Source organism: Lepisma saccharinum, chromosome 18, assembly GCF_977018435.1.
Source record: "Lepisma saccharinum chromosome 18, izLepSacc3.1, whole genome shotgun sequence".
In the NCBI taxonomy this organism is placed as follows: domain Eukaryota; kingdom Metazoa; phylum Arthropoda; class Insecta; order Zygentoma; family Lepismatidae; genus Lepisma; species Lepisma saccharinum.
In genome coordinates, this window is record NC_139246.1 from 20,638,932 (window position 1) to 20,658,159 (window position 19,228).

General features: G+C 37.8%; 2 protein-coding genes across 6 annotated transcripts in view; both read right to left on the reverse strand.

The window, feature by feature from the left end:
* Positions 1-15,596, reverse strand: part of Fancd2 (Fanconi anemia complementation group D2) — a 218,121-nt gene extending 202,525 nt beyond the window's left edge. The window contains exon 1 of the mRNA XM_083140290.1: positions 15,558-15,596. Within this exon, the coding sequence (XP_082996416.1) occupies positions 15,558-15,582 (25 nt within the window). The 5' untranslated portion in view covers positions 15,583-15,596. The remainder of the gene's footprint in view (positions 1-15,557) is intronic.
* LOC146002451 (rRNA methyltransferase 1, mitochondrial-like) overlaps positions 5,172-19,228 on the reverse strand; it is a 32,607-nt gene continuing 18,550 nt past the window's right edge. For 3 of the 5 annotated variants that reach the window (XM_083140293.1, XM_083140294.1, XM_083140295.1), the window contains exons 3-4: positions 17,081-17,310; positions 15,119-15,786 (exon numbers count right to left, since the gene is read on the reverse strand). In XM_083140293.1, the coding sequence (XP_082996419.1) occupies positions 15,623-15,786; positions 17,081-17,310 (394 nt within the window). In that variant the 3' untranslated portion in view covers positions 15,119-15,622. Of the gene's footprint in view, positions 5,592-15,118; positions 15,787-17,080; positions 17,311-19,228 lie in introns of those variants that run through there. The other 2 variants (XR_014443710.1, XR_014443711.1) reach the window with 2 other exon arrangements.

Below are 19,228 nucleotides of genomic sequence, written 5' to 3' on the forward strand. Positions count from 1 at the left end.
CCTTGGGGCCCAACTAGAAAATTCCAGAGCATAGCAGAACTTAGCATTACTGAGGGTCGCAGAATTTTATTTGCAGACACCAAAGTTATATTCTGTTTGCTACGAATAGCCATCCTTACCCCATCCCTCTTCTTGCTGAAACTGCAGTGTGTGTCACTTGACATTCGAAAGTGTTGTCCCATCTTTTCCCTATTTTTGTGTCAGTAGCTGGGCCAGATTAAGATGAAATTGGGCCTGATGCTGCAGTGAACAATAAACACAACGACGTTATAGTTAAGTCACAGTGCAAAAAATAATAGTAACTGTATAATAAGTAACGCTGTGTCTAGGCATCCAAAATTGGGGTTCCAAATTTCATTCTAAGATTTATTTTCAGGTTAATATAGCAAAAGAAAACTGTTCAGGTTTCGGAAAATTCTTGTCTGTTTTCATCTGGGCCTAATGCTGCAGCATCAATAGCACCCACCTTAATCCGTCACTGGTCAGCAGCCAGTCCTCCAAATGTGATCGCTGCATCACCCAGCAGCATATGAGAGAGGGATGAATCTTTCATGACCCTTAAAAAAATGTTCAAGAGTTGAACGTCCACCTTTGCCACCCTCTCCCTGTCCTATTTAAGGGACTAGAGTGGCAAGGTGCTTGTTGACTCTGAATTAGCCTTACTTTGTCAGTGTGTACTACACCACAAGATTTATGGCAGTTGTTTTTCCATACTATTGGGAAAATGGAGGATGTTGAAGTCAAGTTCTATAGTCAAATGTATCAGTTACTGGGACGAGTTTGAATAATGTTTTAAGTCCCCTTTATGCACAGAAAGGCTAATCGAGTTTAAAGTGGGATCCGAACCACTGTGTCACGTGCCTCCACTGGGTATTGAACCTGGAGCCCCATTGATTACAAGGCAATGATGTTACCACTATGCCATCAGGGAGGCCCCTGGGACAGAAGAGCCTTAAACATTGCCTGAGAAATCAGGAACCTCCAGGAACATGGAAATCCAGCTTGCTTACACTTGGAATCCATTTCTCCAACCACCATTCAAATACAAGCATCCAGACTGAACCAATCATAGGACAGAAATTCAACACTCCCTGATAATGAGAGCTGTATGTGCACTTCAAAGGTTGGAAGGAAACAGACTTACCCTGGCTGGTAACTCGAGTTCACTTGTTTGAATACAGAGTGATGTTGATACACCACAAAATATGTTCCCAGCAATAATATGAAGTATAGTACTGGAATAAGCATTTTTTGTTCGAGCGGCAAATAGTTTGCACAGGCAGTGAGTGCTACATGGCATACAGAATTGATTGGTCTTCCGCTCGAATAAAATACACTCCAACTCTCGAACCCTATTAGTACATGCATTTCCGTCATTTGTCTATCGTAGTGGGCCATCAAATATGGATCGTAAAGAAAAGACAAAGTGAAATTGAAAATTAAGTGAACATAGATGACATCTCAATTTGGTGAAAATGAAATAAATGATTAAGGGCTGAAACTGCCTAGGCTGACATTTTATGTTTCTACGATTATTGTCACATTAAAATGATGTTCGATTGAATGTTATAACAGCATTTTATTAGTTCGCAGAATGTGATTATCCTTTTCAGTAAGTGAACAATGATGTATACATACTTGTTGTACTGTCATAAGATATTTGTAATTGCTTAGGCAGGTCTGTCAGCATCAGTGAAGTGTGGTGACGTCGACACTTGGGGTAGCAATGAGTGGTGTGCCCAATGGGTCATAATCCCCCCCCCCTTTTAGGGCCCAGTATTACTAAAAGAAGAACGTCAAAGACAGGAAAAATTGCAAAGTTAGGAATGACTACAAAAAATTGTACACACAACTTCCACCCACTATCGAAAAACAAAAACGATTTGATTTTACTACTGAGCCAGTGATGCCGGGTTTGAATCTTGGCTTGGCAATGGGTGATCTTTGTGTGTCCCTTCATCAATTTTATTGTATCGTCTTCGCGTTTAGGCAAAAATGGCAGAAAGCGAAGTAAAATAAACCAAATCAATCAATGAATGATTTGATTTCACTCGCTTTTTTGACACATTTGGTTAATCGCGAAGATGATACGACAAAATTAATGAAGGGACAAACACAAAAACACCCATGTCCAGGTAGGGGTTCGAACCCGAAACTCCTGGTGTCGTAGCATGCTGTGGTAACCACTCCCCCATGGTTGGTTGATTTGATGTTGTAAGTCCACTTTATACACAGAAAGGCTAGCCTATAGTTTAATGTGGGATCTGAACCACTATATGCCTCCATCGATAAAGCAAACTGCATTTTTCCTCAGTAGTAATTTGCAATTGAATTTTTGAAATACCATCTTTATGTATGATTAACGTTTTTTCAAAAATTTTGCATTGCTTGATTTCCCTAATTTCCCCATCTCACGATCTCGTTAATGAAGGATCCGGGCTCGAGCCCTGGCCTTTGCATGAGTGTTTCTTTGCAACCACTCTTTAATTTAATCAACGTTCATCGTCATGGCAGAAATTAGGTAAAGCGATGTAAGAGAGAAGAAAATACAAATAATTTCCTCCCAGTGCATCTGCAGGACACTGTGAAATCAGGAGCCTAGAATTCTCTGTTTATGATTGTCCCTCATGACTAACATAACATTTGGCTTTTTGAGTTCTGGGATACATTTTTCATTTCTATTTTTTCATTATTTACTGCAAGCAGAGTACAACACATAGGAACAAGAATGCACGCTCATCACGAATTCCGGCCTGAATTGTTCTTTGTAAGGTCCCTTCATCAGTTTCATCATATCATCACTCATTCTCATTTTTGCGATAACCAAATGTGGCAGAAAAGCAAAGTAAAATAAGCCAAACCAACAACAAGAAATAGAACACGCGTTCTCTTTCCCAAATAAGTACATCTGTATTTATGATTGTTTAGCTTATCCATTTTTTTATTGGAGGCCAAGAGATTAGTATATTTAAATAAAACACTACTCAAACGAGAGCAAGAGAGAGCGTGAGCAAATATTTGTTATTTAGTCATTATATATTCCATATTTGAAAGAAGAAAAAAAGAAAGCATAAAATTTTTGTCTGCACATAAGACATTCCAATTGCATAAACAATAAAAGTAAATCCCATATTATACATACATATTGTACAACGTGTAAAAAGTAGTGTAAATACAGAGAACATAAGTACTGCAGAAAAATTTCCCCTGAGTTCTTTAGAGGATTCACAAAGGAAGCGAAGAGAATCAATCCCCTATCTGTCCTATAGGAGATAGACTGGAGGACCTGAAAGCACGGGCTTTCAAACATTGGAGCCGGGGTGAGGGGGCAAGGGAGGTAGAGGCAGAAATCTTTCCTTTCCCTTTGAAACCTGTTTCTACCTGGAACTGTGACGTGGAGGAAGAGGCGAGCTAGGCAGCTTTGCCTGCTGAACGCACCGAGGGACGAGAAACGCATGAAAAAAAAGTGTTGCATATGAACTGTGGCTTCAACAATACAATAAATATTGTGATTTGAAAATAATTAGAGATTTGAGATTGATTGATCTATCTCTGCTAGACTAGCTACTCCTCAGTGCACGTCACTGGTCAGCATGTGTATCCATTTGACATTTCGATCTGTAGATATTGCATACTTTCATATGTGTTGTATTCAAGTCTTACATAATAACATACAGAATTATTATTTAGAATTGTAATTGCATAGAGTGGTTTCTTTCCATGTATGGGTTATAGGTTGACAGTGCTGCTTATTAGGCTCTGAAATATGGGACATTGTCAGTCATTCCACTATGAGTGCGGTACGCTCGAGCGAGCGAAAGTAGGTCCATGAGGCACTTTCATATGAAGTAATAATGCTGTCCTAATAAGTCATTGCAGTGGCATGTCGATAGAATAACTAAGAGAAATGAAGAAATTTTATGAAAGTTTATTGTCCACATTTATGCACAGATAGTAAAGTTGGAAGTGGTCCTACAGTTTAAAATAGGATGGAAACCTCTATATACCTCCACTGCAGGCATGCATGGTTGATACTAATCATGAGTTTTATTTTAAAAATAATTTATGATTAGGGCTCTGAAGTTGATGAAATATATTTTTTTTTCCTGAGCCTTGAAAACCATGCTAAACCAGATATCAGTTTGTTTTCCTTCAGTTAGAAATAGAAAACATTGTTTTTGTTTTGCATTTTTCAACCTTTTTTGGCTTTTAGGTCATTTTGCAGTATTTTTTGCTCTTTTTGTTCCATTTTTGAGTTTTATTTTTCTCCTTCCCTGTTGTTTCATGAGTTTTAAATCATTTGCAAGCATAACGTACATGTTTAAATTTCCTGACATGGTTCTGTGCAGTAATGAGAACACATGCTATCACTGTACACTGTTCTAATCATCTTGATTTTTAATTGAAGCAGCAGTATCGGATAAAAATTCAAAGTGCCAGGGGTCAGTGAAGAGAATTCTGGAGGCTTGTTGGGAGTCTGCATCATCATTCAGAACAGTAACAAGATGGGTAAAAGTTTTAGTGAGGTATATCAAAATGTGGGAAATTAATGTCGACCAGATCATCCCCTGGCAAGTGAACAATACACAAGTGTTGTTTCTGCCTTACTGGAGAGACATCTGCACTGTGCAATTTGTGAGCTAACCTATCTGTCAGGATTGTAGCATACAACTGTGCCCTGACTCCCAACACTTAATTTTTGTATCTAACACCGCTGCTCCAATTTAGAAACGTGATTCGATGTGTGGGCAGTCACAGGCCACATTCTTCTCATTACTATGCAGCTACATGTAGTGCAGAGGGTATTGACCCAGGGGTATGCCAAGTATCAAACTAGCATGTGGTGTAAGTGGAATAAACCTTTTATGGTTCACGGTGGTTCTACAGAAGTGTTGACATATTAAAATTCCAACCCACATATGTTTCTCGATGTTTAAGGTGTTTTCGGAACATTTCTTTCTACAGTCTATATATACACTGTGTTATTCTGCATATCAGAACTTTTCATATAATTTTTTTTAAAATCAAAACACTGTAAAAGTGTATTTTTATTTACTAATTTGTTTTTGTGCTAAATTTGTAAACAGCATGTATGTTGGAATCTTCATATTAACCCTCCATCAGTCACATGTGGAAAAATAACAAGATCGGTTGTTAGATACAAGAACGGTTTTACTAACTTACTAACTACTTTATTTCAGTATGCATATAATGATTCTTAAGCACCTTAAAAACATTTCTTTAGCACTTTATATGCCATTTATTTATTCACCTTACAAACATTTATTTATATGTTACTCAGCCGTTCATTGCAATCGTCTTCACCTTCTAGTTCAGCCTCTGAATGACACAGACAGACCCTTATCGCTAATGATATTGTATTCATTGCAGTCACCATCGCTGCTTCAGAGTATGGAATGAAAGAATTCATCGTTTTTGCACATTCTAATGGTAAATTCTATAAGCAGACTATGCTACCATTAACCTGAATGAAATCTCGCAGATACAAACAGCCTACTAAACCCAGACACGAAGGGCCAAAAGACTAGGGCTGTGGTCACCTGTCCACGGAGATCCTTAGAACCACACACCTAATCATTTCCAAGAAAATAAACAATTTTAGTCACATGTGTTTCACAGATACCACATCAAATAATAATACGATTGGTATTTGTTATCAGTTTACAGTAGTTTTACATTCTGGATTAGTTCTAACATTTGCATATTAATGTGACTGAGCATACTCAACCAATTGATTTTTCTTTCCAAATAATAAATCCACAAGGAAAATGAAGAAATCTTCATATGGAAGGAGATCTTCCAGTGAGCCCATTCGTTATTTTCAGTAGGAGCAGGTCTTTGGAATGGGCAGTTTGAGGCCATCAGCAGGGATGTCAGTTAAAAATTCGTGACATGTTTCATACTGAGTGATAGTACTGTATATGTACACACTGAACGACTAAATTTTCTATGTAAATGAATGTACAGTGTCTTTGGATTTAATAAAGTACACCCTGTATAGTCCCTATGTGTTCAAACTACATAGTAGTACGTAATTTCCGACCCTCTCAATAATCCTGCACTTCCGCAAATCCGGCACCCATGTGTGCAAGGAATGGCCGGATTAGCAAGAGTCTAGTGTATTTTCTAAACATAGAATTATCGTGGCTGTCCAATGGTTCTTGTATGAGCAAATAGAAGAAATTTGAAAACTTTTTTAATTTGAGAAACTCAGAACTATCTGAATACTTCTGACCAGTATCAGCGATTGGGTGCCACAACTGGGTAAGAGGAGGGGTTTACTTTTTTCTCTTGGTAGATAAGTATTAAGAGGCCATAGTACAGGGGCAAAAGTGGCCAAAAAGTGTGTGTGTGTGTGTGTATATATATATATATATATATATATATATATATATATATATATATAACACAAATCTGGCTCCTCCCTAAAAAAAACTGGGTATGGGTCTGATGCACACACACACTTTTTTCAGCATATACAGAGTGTCCACATTACTGGAACTTGCAAAGATAACATATTTTACTGTTTAAAATTGCTCTGCTGTGGAAAATTTCCGTAAATTATGAAACAAATTTCAAACATGGAAATAACTTGCATATTCTCAGATATTAGGAGGAATATAAGGTGATCTTACACAGAAGCAACTGTAAAAAAAAATCTGCTAAGCAATAAAAATGAACTATGACAGTTGCAGTTCAGAGTAAAAATAATGTTTACTGCATAATGTTATATTTTTGGATATCTGTCATCAAGAGCTCCTGTATTATTTACACAGGACTTTTATACTATCGCTAATTAAATCTGATTATTACAGCTGCAAAAGAAACAAGAGGCATAATATGAGAAAGTAGAACATTCAAATACCTTTCATGCATTTAAGATTTAAAATTAGAAATAACAAATCAGGATCAGTGGGAAAAAATCGTAGTTAAGATACTTTTCTCCTTAAGATATTTTATCCGTTTTCAAACTGGGGTATGTAAGGAAATTTTGGGGGTGGAAAGCAGTTAATTACTATTTAAATATCCAGACAAAAAAAAGTTCTCCGTTATTTCCAAAATTTGATTGCAATCTTGTGTGAGTGCATATCTTTAAATATTGTATAGGTAAATATATTGTAGAGATATGGAGATTATTAACCCGAGAAAACCTCGTCATGGTAATATTCACGCTTGTTTATTTCCTGGAATTGTCCGACCAGCGGGCGATCCCAAGAATGCGCTAGCTTTGTAACTTCCGTTAAACAAGGAACTGAAAGGCAAACGCGTGGATCTAAACAAGATCTAGCGCGTTCGAAAGGTTTAACAACCTTTCGAAGCCTAAGATTATAAAAGGGAGCTCACTCCCGGAGCTCGCTCTCATTTGAACTACGACGCTCATTCGACGCTCACATGGATAGTTAGTCTCTGATTACATTTTACTCTACAACACATTAACACTACTGAACTACGACGACGGAACACGGAGTTACGGCTGCCTAGCATGCAACGAGTCGCACGGGATTGCTCGGTTTGGTGAGCCAAGGGTCGCAGGATAGAACCTTGGCACCTGTCACAATTCGGTCTGCAAGAAGCATCTGGACAAGAACATCTCACATCTACCAGGTATGAACAAGCGTAAATAAACTTTACATTCACTTTCCATATCTCTACCCTCTTAATCGGAGCAGGTTCAGCTAACAGACACAATTAAGCTCTACCTAAATGTATAATTGAAACTTCCCTGTACGCTTAAGATGTGTCAGACCCAGTGACAATTTTGTATATTACCCTATGGAATACAACCCCTCTTTTCTCTTTTATGCCGAGTCCCCTCCCCACCCAACAAGATCTAGTTCTTCTGCATAACATTCACTCTGGACGTATTTGAGCATCATTCACACAGGAATGAGAACACTTGCTTATATTTATTTCACGAGCGATATATTAATGACATAAATAACTGCATACCCATACTTTCATTTGTTCTTTGGTCAGCACGACGAACTTTAGTCTATGAATACGTCACAGATAGCATTGCACGAACACCTAGATTCCTCCCTCGACCAAATCATAGAGTTAGCTACTGCAATCACGGCAAACCCAATAAATTCACGACCTTTATCACCAGTTCCCTCCCCTCCACTAACATGGTTAAGGTCTGCTAACAGAAACTACCCTCAATTTGTACTGGGACTGGAAACACCCAACAAAAACCGGCCCCAGCCCTTAGCAAGCACTCCAGCTGACGTTCCTACTCCTTCTAACAATACTAATAGCCCTGATAACGTTACAGTAGAAATTCCCACCACTAACATGGCCACCCCAATCCCAACTGCGTTATACCCAGCGCCATTTAGCAGGAATGACCCAAAAGACATTGACCCATTTTTCCTCAAGTTTCAAAATGTAGCACACGCCGCGGGATGGTCGGAAGCTAAGCGTAAAGAGATGTTGCCTTTATTTTTGACTGACACCGCTTTAACTTATTTTCATGACATACAGAAACAAACTAACTTTGTAGACCTGACATACACCCACATCAAAAATGAGCTAAGTACTTTATTTAGAGGCTCGTACCTATCAGCGGATCCCGTTCAGATTATTCTCGCAAGGAAGCAAATGATTACAGAACCTATTCATACTTATGTTATTGCTAAGAAAGCATTAGTCCAGCAATAATTCCCAAACGCCACTGAAGAACAAACTCTATCTTATATAATCACGGGACTGCGAGCCAAATACATTGGCTGTTTAACTAATAAGCACTTTGCCAAAACAGAGGAATTAATTGCCCACCTACAAAATTTCGAACGGCAGCAGTTATTGATTAATTCCCGTATGATGGAGGAGAAGTTTGAAATTCACCAGGCAATAGCACAAGCAAGCTTGCAGCAACAGCCATTGACCCAGACGCCACTTCACAGCTGTTCTCATGCACAGGTCTACTCCCCCCTCCCAAGTAATCCACCGAACCCGAATCAGCAGTTTGTACCATATAACCAGAGTCCATCCTTTTTCCCCCAACCACCGGCTCATCAAGTCCAAAGTCTGGAATCAAATCCCGCTCCCGTCAATAACTCCCACGCAATGTATCAAGGAATGTATCATGTACCGAGTTCTGACGTTGCTCCCTGTGCGGCGCCACCAGCTGTAGCCGCTATGGAACACGCTCAAAGTGCTGCCTCTAGTGATGAGATAAATAAACTTTCGTCACAAATGTCGAACATAGCCCTCTATTCACAGGAACAAATGAACACAGCCTCTCTTTTTAATTTCTGCTCAAGTGTTCTGGAATTTGCGAAAACGGCTAATCAAAACGCACATGACAGAGGGAACAGAGTTTATAACAAGGGGAATAATAACTACCCTTCCTACAGGGGTAATAATAGAGCTAATCATAGAGGAAACTTTAGATCGAACTCTCGAGGCCAATTCAGAGGTAATAATAATAATAGGTTTCAACGTCGAGATCACTCGAAATATGGGTAATCGCGACGATGCAAATACATCGGCCTGTACGTTCTGTGGTCGCTATAATCACGTGAGCGATAAATGCTATTACAAGCCACAAGGAGATAACAGTAGTTTAAACTAACACCATCTTCGACTTGCAGGAACGAAATCGAAGATAATAGTAGATTAGACAAAGTTCCTATCATTGAGAGAAATGGCCTATATTTTATCAATAGTAGCATACAAGGGAAAGAAGTAGATTTACTTATTGACGTGGGTTCCCAAATATCAATTTATCCCTCCCACCTCCTTCCTTCTGAAAGAAAAACTTACAAGGTCAAGTCCACAATCCAAGGTGTGTCCGGATCAAAACTGAGTGTGTCTGAAATTGTAGTTCTTCCTATCATAATTGGAAAGCATAAATATTCGCACCCATTTAGAATTGTAGATTCAACAAATGTCCCTCCCCTTTTAGGAAATGACTTTTTGCGAACGCAGAGGTGCGAAATGTCGTTAAAAGACAACACAATAACTCTTCATCATTTAGGACGTACTCCAAATTATAGTATTTTGAGGTCAAAGTACAAGACTCACCAGGTGTCACATGACATATTCAACCAAATTGAAAATGCAAATGTGTATGAGGGAAAAGCTACGCTTTCAAACACAATTCAGTTAAGTCCACGATCAAAAACTTATATCAATTTGAAACTTACCACTACGACACCTAACACCCCTAAGCCTGTACTTTTTACCCCATCTGCTTCCCTTATGACCCAGCATGCAGTAGTCCTTCCGAATGCTACAGTAAACCCTCAGTCACCTGTCATTCACATACACAACCCTACGGAAACCACAATCACTTTGGAAAGTGACACAATATTAGGTGAAATATCGACCTGTGAAATTTTAAGTGACGTTACTTCCGTTTGGGAAAATAAAAGCGAAGATGTCGCATTTTCATACTCTTGTAATGAAAATAGCACAGTAAAACATCAAATAAGTGAAAGTCAACAGAAATTTGACCCCTCCCTCCTCACAGTTAACCCTGATATTCCCCGAGAAGAAAGAGAAAAAATCCTAATGCTCGCATACACGTATGCAGATATTTTTCTCTGGCCAGGGGATAAATTAACTAAAACTAATGTTTTGGAATATGACATCAAGCTGACAGATGACACCCCAGTGTATGCCAAGACCTACCCTATACCCTTTCATTACAGAGAGCCTATGAAACAGGAAATTCAGAAATTATTAGACCAAGGTGTTATAGAGTGCTGTGAAGGGAGTCCCTATTGACACCCAGTCCTATTAGTCAACAAACCCAATGGGACTTATCATTTTATTTCTGACCTTCGCGACTTAAACAATGTAATAGCTCCGATTTCATTGCAATCCCCAGACATAAAAACCATCATGACAGAGATGGCTGGTAAGAAATACTACTCAATTTTGGACATGTCGAGTGCATTCTTTCAGGTTCCATTAACAGAGCGTTCTAAGGACATTACCGCCTTTTCCATTAACAATCTTGGTAGTTTTAGATATGCTAGGTTATGCCAGGGATTGAAAACATCCCCCGGGGTAATGAACCACGTAAGCGAACTTGCCCTTAGTGGAATAGGCAGTTCAGAACTTTCTGTTTACACTGATGACATTATTACTTACAGTTCAAATCTCCCACACATGATTAACATACTGGACAGAGTATTTCAAAAGTTACGAAAAGCATCCCTTAAATTGTCACCCTCTAAGTGTAGGCTAGCCTTTACCGAAGTAAAAGTCCTCGGTAACTTGGTATCTCAAAAGGGAATTAAGATTTCAGAACATATTCTGAAAGCTATTTTGGAATATCCCACCCCTACCACCAAACGCAAGCTTCGTAGTTTTCTAGGACTTGTAAATTTCATTCGACGATTTGTGCAAGGATTTGCAGGACCCACAGAATGTTTATTCAAGCTTCTCAAAAAGAATGTCAAGTTTCAATGGACTGATGAACACCAGAAAAGTTTCGAAACACTGAAAGAAATGATCACTTCCGCCCCTATCCTCCGCCCTTATGACCCTAAGCGCCCCTCATATGTATACATTGATGCAAGCGGAGCTGGGATCGGAGGAGCGTTGTTACAGTCTGATGAAGAAGGAAATTTACATCCTTGTGCTTATTGTTCATGAGCCTTAACAGAAACAGAGAAAAAAGCTGACACATTTTCCCTCGAAATTGCAGGTGCATATTATGTTTTGAAAACTTTCAAATTTTTCCTTATGAATCAACATTTTGTGGTTCTCACAGACAACAAAGCCTTATCCTATCTTCGTTCAACTAAACACCATAGTTCTATTCTAGGAAGAAGAGCTCTTTATTTTCAAAATTTTGATTTCAAAATAAGGCATGTCAGCGCCAGTAAAAATGAACTTGCGGATGCACTTTCCCATACAAGCTTACCGCTAGAAAAGACTAATCCTGACAAGAAAGATGATGATGATGATGCACTATTCTTTCATCAAGTATTTCATGCACAAGCAGAAGATTTTGATATTAGTTCAGAACAACGTAAAGACCCCTATTTAAGAGACATTATTGACGTTTTTTGAAAACAAAGATAAAGCTAGTAATCTTAAACTAGAAAAACTTTCGTATTCTTATGTACTCAAAAATGGCATCTTATACAGGACTAATAAAATCAAAACTGGTTATCGGGATAGACTTTGTATTCCCCATGCATTACGAAATCAAGTTTTCGATCTTATTCATGCACACAAAATGAATGGAAGTCACCAAGGTGCACAAAAGTCATATAATTTAATGCTTATGCGCTACTTTTTCCCTAATATGAAGAAATTTGTGTACGATAAGGTTCGACATTGCATCCCTTGCCAGATCTCAAAGAAACCACAAGGTTCTAAACCACATACCCTACAAACATTTCAACCTGCCCAAATTCCTTTCCAACGAATTCATATTGACGTATGTGGACCATTAGTCTCTTCTAAAACGCACAAATACAAATATTTTCTATCAGTAGTCGATAGTTGTACAAGATACGTCATTACAGCTCCTTTGGCTAATCATGATGCACAAAACATAGCAACAGCTTTAGTTGAGAAAGTCTTTCTAGTCCATGGCCTCCCGGAAACGATCTATTTAGATCGCTCAACACCCAATTCAAGTTTACTTTTACGGGAGTTAGCTAATATTACAGGCGTACAACTAAAATATGTAGATACTTGTGCACATTTCACGAATGGGTTAGTTGAGAGTTCATTTAGTCACTTAAAGAAAGTCATGAGAGTTTTTGTGTTGGAGAAAAAGGTTTCGTGGTGTGACTATTTAGCTAGTGCGACGTTCAGCCACAACATTACAACCCATTCTGGATCCCTTCAGAGCCCGTATTTTACTTTGTTTGGCTACAACCCAAGGATTTTAGCAGACGCAGTCCTTCCTTCGAACCCCGACAATATCTTCCAGACGAATGCACAGAGACTTGAACTCCTGACATCCATACGTAAGACCGCTCACGACAACTTACATAAACGTTACGAACAGCAGAAACAGTACACAGACCGCACTTCTAGGCAAATACAGTACTCACCAGGCCAACATGTGTGGATTCTAGATGCCACTCCGACTCCAGGCGTGTCAAAAGCTTTTGCGTCCTCTTATAAGTATAAAGGAACTATTCTTCGCAAAGTTAACGAGAATTCCTATGAAGTCACTTTCATCGACGGAAGGAGTAAACAAAAGACCGACACTATCACTGTTTCTAGACTCAAAGCCCACTACAACTAGTGCCATAATAACCCCACTAACATATACGCTAACATTCATTAACACTCCACTCCGTTATCACTCTCTTTAGCCTCCTCGCTACGTACATTGCACATGCTAACATCCCATGATCCAGTATTTTCTCACGCTCATCCAACCCCCCCCCCCCCTTCTTCACTTCCCATGCTCGCACTGCACTTCTGCATTAGAACGAACTCATTTTTATTTTTAACAAGACCAGGATTACAGAATGCTATCTCAATCGTCGGAACATTTATAATAAATCCCTTGCCTAATTATTAATTTCTACTGATATTTTAATGTTAGTTTATAATTTGCGATTATACGCATAGTAATAGTCAGAACATATCACTTAGCTGATTTGACTTATAAGTACTTAGAGCGTTTATGCTTCTAACTAGCAAACATTTTGTTTCCCATTTGCTGGTACATATACGCTCAAATGAAAAAAAAAAAGTACAAAGAAATAAAGAACTAAGATAGAACAAGATCAACGATTTAAAGAACAAATGAACGGCGTAGAACTTGCTGAACTATTGGCTTTCTGGCCATAGCAATTTTTATTTACGCTCAGGTGTAACGCGAACTGCTTCTTTGAAAGCTGCAATGCACTAAATATGTTAACAAAGCATATAATAAATATAGGCAAATGTTCCCACTCTCTCCTTTAATTTTATAGTTCAATTATTGATAGCATACAACATGGTATAGCTCATATCCAATGAAATTAAAACCTACTCTCTTTTCCATGAACTTTCACATAAACATATTACTTACTCTTTTTCACTTCTTTTTCAATTTTTTTTTGGTTAGCAGCGAATCGAAGGCGCTTAATCCTTTGCCCACAATACACGTAAAATTCTTGCAATTATTTTTATATACGACATTTACACATATTACAGACGGAAATGTCTCGTAATCACTTAGTTCGTTCTATTATCGCTGAACTCCCCTTTCTTTTCTCATTTCAGACTTCTACCACAAGATGTCTCCCGCTCATTATGCTATTATCACATCCATCGTGATAGCTCTTCTCGGCATACTTATTTTATTGGTATTATTAATTATATCTTGCTGTTGTTCCCCCAAATCACGTGTCACAACACCCCAAAAACGATTAGAGAAACCTTCCATCAGTGCCCCGATTGCTTTACAATCACTTTCACATGCCCTGGAGACAACAGTTATTCCCCCACCACCCCCTCTTCCCCCGACTCCTTTCACCTCTGGTATGAAACAAATAAATACTCCAACTTAATGTAACACCACTCTTCCGAAAGGACGTCGACTTCAGGCACCTCAAGTTAAGCCACCGCCGCCACCGGCCCCTATTCCGGCTCGTCCGATTATTCCACCTATCCCCCCCCGTTGCCCCCCGGCGAACCTTCCTCATGTAAACCTGTCACTCATAAACAGGTCTCCTTAAAAAAACGGGATTACAACAATATGTTTGTAGACAAAGTTTGCTTTAAGTCAATTTTATGCACAAATAGGTTAATGGAGACTGAACCTACAGTTCAAACTGGGATCCACTATGTGCCCCCACTGTGAATTAAACCCAAGACCCCTTGATTACAAGGTTAACTGTGTTACCACTATGCCATCAGGAGGCCCCTTTATTAAAGAATTTAGTGTTCAAAATACCTCATAATTGACGTCTTGCTTCAATTCTAGATGGTGCATATATTTGTTTTAAGCCCACTTTATGCACAATAGACTAACTGGGAATGGATCTACAGTTTAAAGTGGGATCTGAACCACTATGTGCCTCCACTGGGTATAAAACACGGCTCTTGCTTGCATTCCAAAATTCATACATTTGACTTGTTCAGATATATCAATTTAAACCAATCCAGTTCCATTCTGGAGATGTGTGTGAAACAAAACTTATTTTATTATATTGTTAGACACAATTATTTGTATTTTGCATTGACATTATGACCAACACGCATTCAAGTCTTCGCAGACCTCCTGGGGAAGGGGTCCAGACCACAGGTTAAGAACTACTTTTATACGCTGTTCTGGCATATTTTTTCTGGACCAAAAATTACTCTTCTTTTTACATCCACTTCAGTGTCTTTTTTTATTCAGTATCATTTCAAGAATTTTCTTGGGTAATCTTCTACACTCATTTATATATTCGTAGTATTTTAATCTCTACCTTTCTATTCTTACCTATAGCTTTTCTACAAGTATCATTATTACATATTGTCATTTCTGAGTTATCTTTTCTTGTACCAAACATGCTTCTATCAAAACTTCTAATGCTCTCTGGTACCTTAACCCTTCAGCCCTACTTAGTGATAGTCACCTGCTGAATCACACCTTTCTGCCATAGTATAGCTCCATCTATAACCCCAGGTAATTCTTCTATTTTCACGATTTTTGCAGCCTTTGTGATATTCCATACAAAACTACAGCAGCTGCTGCGGAAACATTGAGAGAATCAACTTTTGGGTGGAGCTCTTGCTGTGGTGAAACTGTAAGTAACGTGGAACACATCTGCAAGATGTCTGAAGGTATACCACACCCTTCACCACCTGTAAAGAAACAAGGTAAATAATTGTAAGAAAAGGTAATCCAACACTAATTTGGTGTTCACTACTAATGAAGTCAAAGAATATTCACATCTGAGGTTTGTATTAATATACATGCTTTGACCTCTAAATGCCAGATCGTCCCATCTTGGGACAGTGTCTGTATGCCTCTGAGGTTCCTTTTGGGATCAGCAGCATGTGACTAGAAGTTTCTTACGTTTCTCTGGAACAACACTTTTATATTTCATTTCTGTTTTCTTTTTTATTTATTTACATGGCCGACCTGCATGCCAGAATGGTTAGCACAGTGCACTACATTCCAGGGGTTCCAGGTTCGAATCCTGGCTTGGGCATGGATGATCTTCGTGAGGGTCCCTTTATCAATTTCATCTTATCATCACTGATCCTCATCTTCATGATTAGCTAAAAGTGACAAAAATGGGAAGTAAAATAAATCCAATATACTTTTTTTAATTTCTATACATATGGAAGTAAGAAATACTTGACAAAAGTTTATTTTTTTAATTATTGTTAAAAAAAGGTAAAATTCACCATGCCATTAGGGGAAGGGGGGGTAGGGACTAACAAATTCACAATCTCTGCTATTTTGGAGGTGACGTGATTCAGCACAATGCTCAGACCACCTTTGCCCCCATGCACCCATTGATTTGATGCTGGGTGAGCCCCAGAGCCACTTTATGTGGGTACAAAGCCACCCTGGGAATTGAACCCGGGTCTTCCATGTGGCAGTCAGACATTCTACCAACAAGACCACCAGATTCATTGTGTAACTGCTTCCTTTTGTTTTTTGTTAAATCAAACTACAAATAAATGTCTGCTGAAGGAAGTGTATGTTCTCTCAAATTGTTACATAAAAAAGTGTGTTCAAATGTTTATGACAACTGCAAACATCAAGTGGAATAAAATCTAACATACAACCAGACCACTATATCATAGAATAGATTTGTTACGGATAATTTCCCAAGGATGTCAATTTGTGGTCCCTGTGATTTCAAATAAGAGATGGTACATATATTTATATTGGCAAAATAATCAAGATACTACAATATCTTGAAACATCTACTGAATATTTCATGAATTCTAAGAAAAAGTCAAGTTTGATGAATTCTAAGAAAAATCAAGTTTGATGAATTCTAAGAAAAAGTCAAGCTTGATGAATTCTAAGAAAAGTAAAGTTTGATGAGTTCTAAGAAAAAGTTCCGTTCCTAGATGGAAACATTCCAGAGTTTAATTTTAATAAAACATGTAAACAAAATTATAATTAATGAGCACTTACCAAATACAATCACAACAGGTTTGTCTGTATCAAAATTTGAAATATTGAGCAATGGGCGCTCAAACATCATTTCTTTGCCTTTGGTTTCATGGGAGATTACTGTTCCAACAACTTCCCAGCAAGCTAGATGCTTTTTAAGAATGAAATCCTTTATGTCTGCTATTGAGTATACAGAGAGCAGTTCCAAAACCCCGGAACTTGCTTTACTAACAACTGGAGAAAGTCTGCAACTGAAATTGAATACACAAATATTATGATAAATTAGAATTGGCCAAGACATAATATTTACATAACCTTTCAATAATTTACAATATATTTCCTACACATCACTTCATAAGCCGGTTACATTTTGTTATGTGAAAACCAGAGGGACATAACTCCCATTTATCAAATTTTACAGAAGAGAGGAAATAATGTATTTCTTACAAATAAGTCTAACTCTACTTTACCGCTAAGGAGAAGAGATGCATACATGTCAAACTGATTCCAAATAGAGTTCTTCAGAGAAGATACATTAAATAAAACCGAAAACTACATTTTGGAGAAATATTCCTCTGGTTCTCAAAAGATGATTTTTTTAAAAAAAAACCTGATGCATAGAGAAACAGAATAATTTACTGGTAATCATTTTCATTCAATTTCTGAATATTTATGAAGAATGGGGAACATTGTTTGATTGATTTGCTTTATTTTACTTTGCTTTTTGTTCCACTTTTGACTAATTTGCGAAGATGGGGATGAGTGATGAATGGGGAACAAGATGGAGTGAATATTAACCTTTAGCAGACAGGAGGCTTTCAGGCAGGAACTTTTCAGATGCAATAGTGTAAACAAACTTGGAGATGGGAAACAATGTCATAAAAAGTTGAATTTGTTTCTTTTGGGGGGGAGACCTATGCTTTTGTGAGAAGTAAATATTTCATCCTCTCTCCCAACAAGTGCAGTCACATGACAAAGAAGAAGGCAAAATTGTGATTTTACCTGACTATATCCATTTAGTTAATCAGTATGATTCAACTAAATCTAACAGCATTTGTCAAAATTTTACTTTCTGTAAAGTCCTTGCCATCCCACCCAGAATAATTCAAACACCAACTCTCTATGACAAACATTTCTCATTTGGTAAATACAGGGTTATTCAAATTTAGTTACCTAAAACTAAGGTTGACTTAACTACGAAAACATTATTCAATATTGATTCAAATTTGGTTCTAAATACGCACCATACCATGAAGCTTAATTTATAGGCTGGCAGAGGTCAGTTTCTCTGTTACAGGCGACTACGTGACCAATAAACCAGTTGGCATGGAGTCTTACAGCAGTGCGGAGAGCATGCAGTGTTGTCCACGAAACACAGTCTGTAGTTACTGTTCAACAGCATTTCAGAAATACATATCACAACGTTCTGCCCCAAGCAAAGACTGTATTATCAACACAGGCTGTGTTGCATACAGAAAACAGGCTCACCTAGGGTAGCAAATTTTATTGTGGAAGCCATAAGGTAGACTTATGAATGATGACCAAGAAAGTGTACATCGAGAGCCATATCGAACACTTATAAGAAACCTGAAGTTATGTAGATTTTAATGTAGTAAATGAATTATGTAAGTATATTATACAAATGGAGTTATTTAATTTTAGTTTTAGGTAACTAATTATGAATAACCCTGTATTATATGTATATGCATCATTTCATAACTCCCATTTATCAAATTTTACAGAAGAGAGGAAATAATGTATTTCTTACAAATAAGTCTAACTCTACTTTACCGCTAAGGAGAAGAGATGCATGCATGAAATTCAAGTATGTCATACATCTATATGCATACAAGCAAAGAAAAACAAAATTAAACATCAATAGTTGTTCCTGATGAATGATGAAAACGTTAGAGAGAATATATTAAAAAGTTCACTCATACAAGAAAATAATTATTTCTACAAATTAACTGGAACCGTAAATTAAATTATGTTACATCTTTGGGCTAACCCAAAAGTTCTTCTACTTCTTCTTGAGTGGAGTTGCAAAAAAGCTGGCTTTTTTTAATGGGCATTTTTCCGATAAAAAGCAGACTTTTTGGAGGAAAAAAACCCGGAAATTTTTACTTTTTTTGGCTTTTTACCAATTACAGCTAACCTATTTCACTTGAA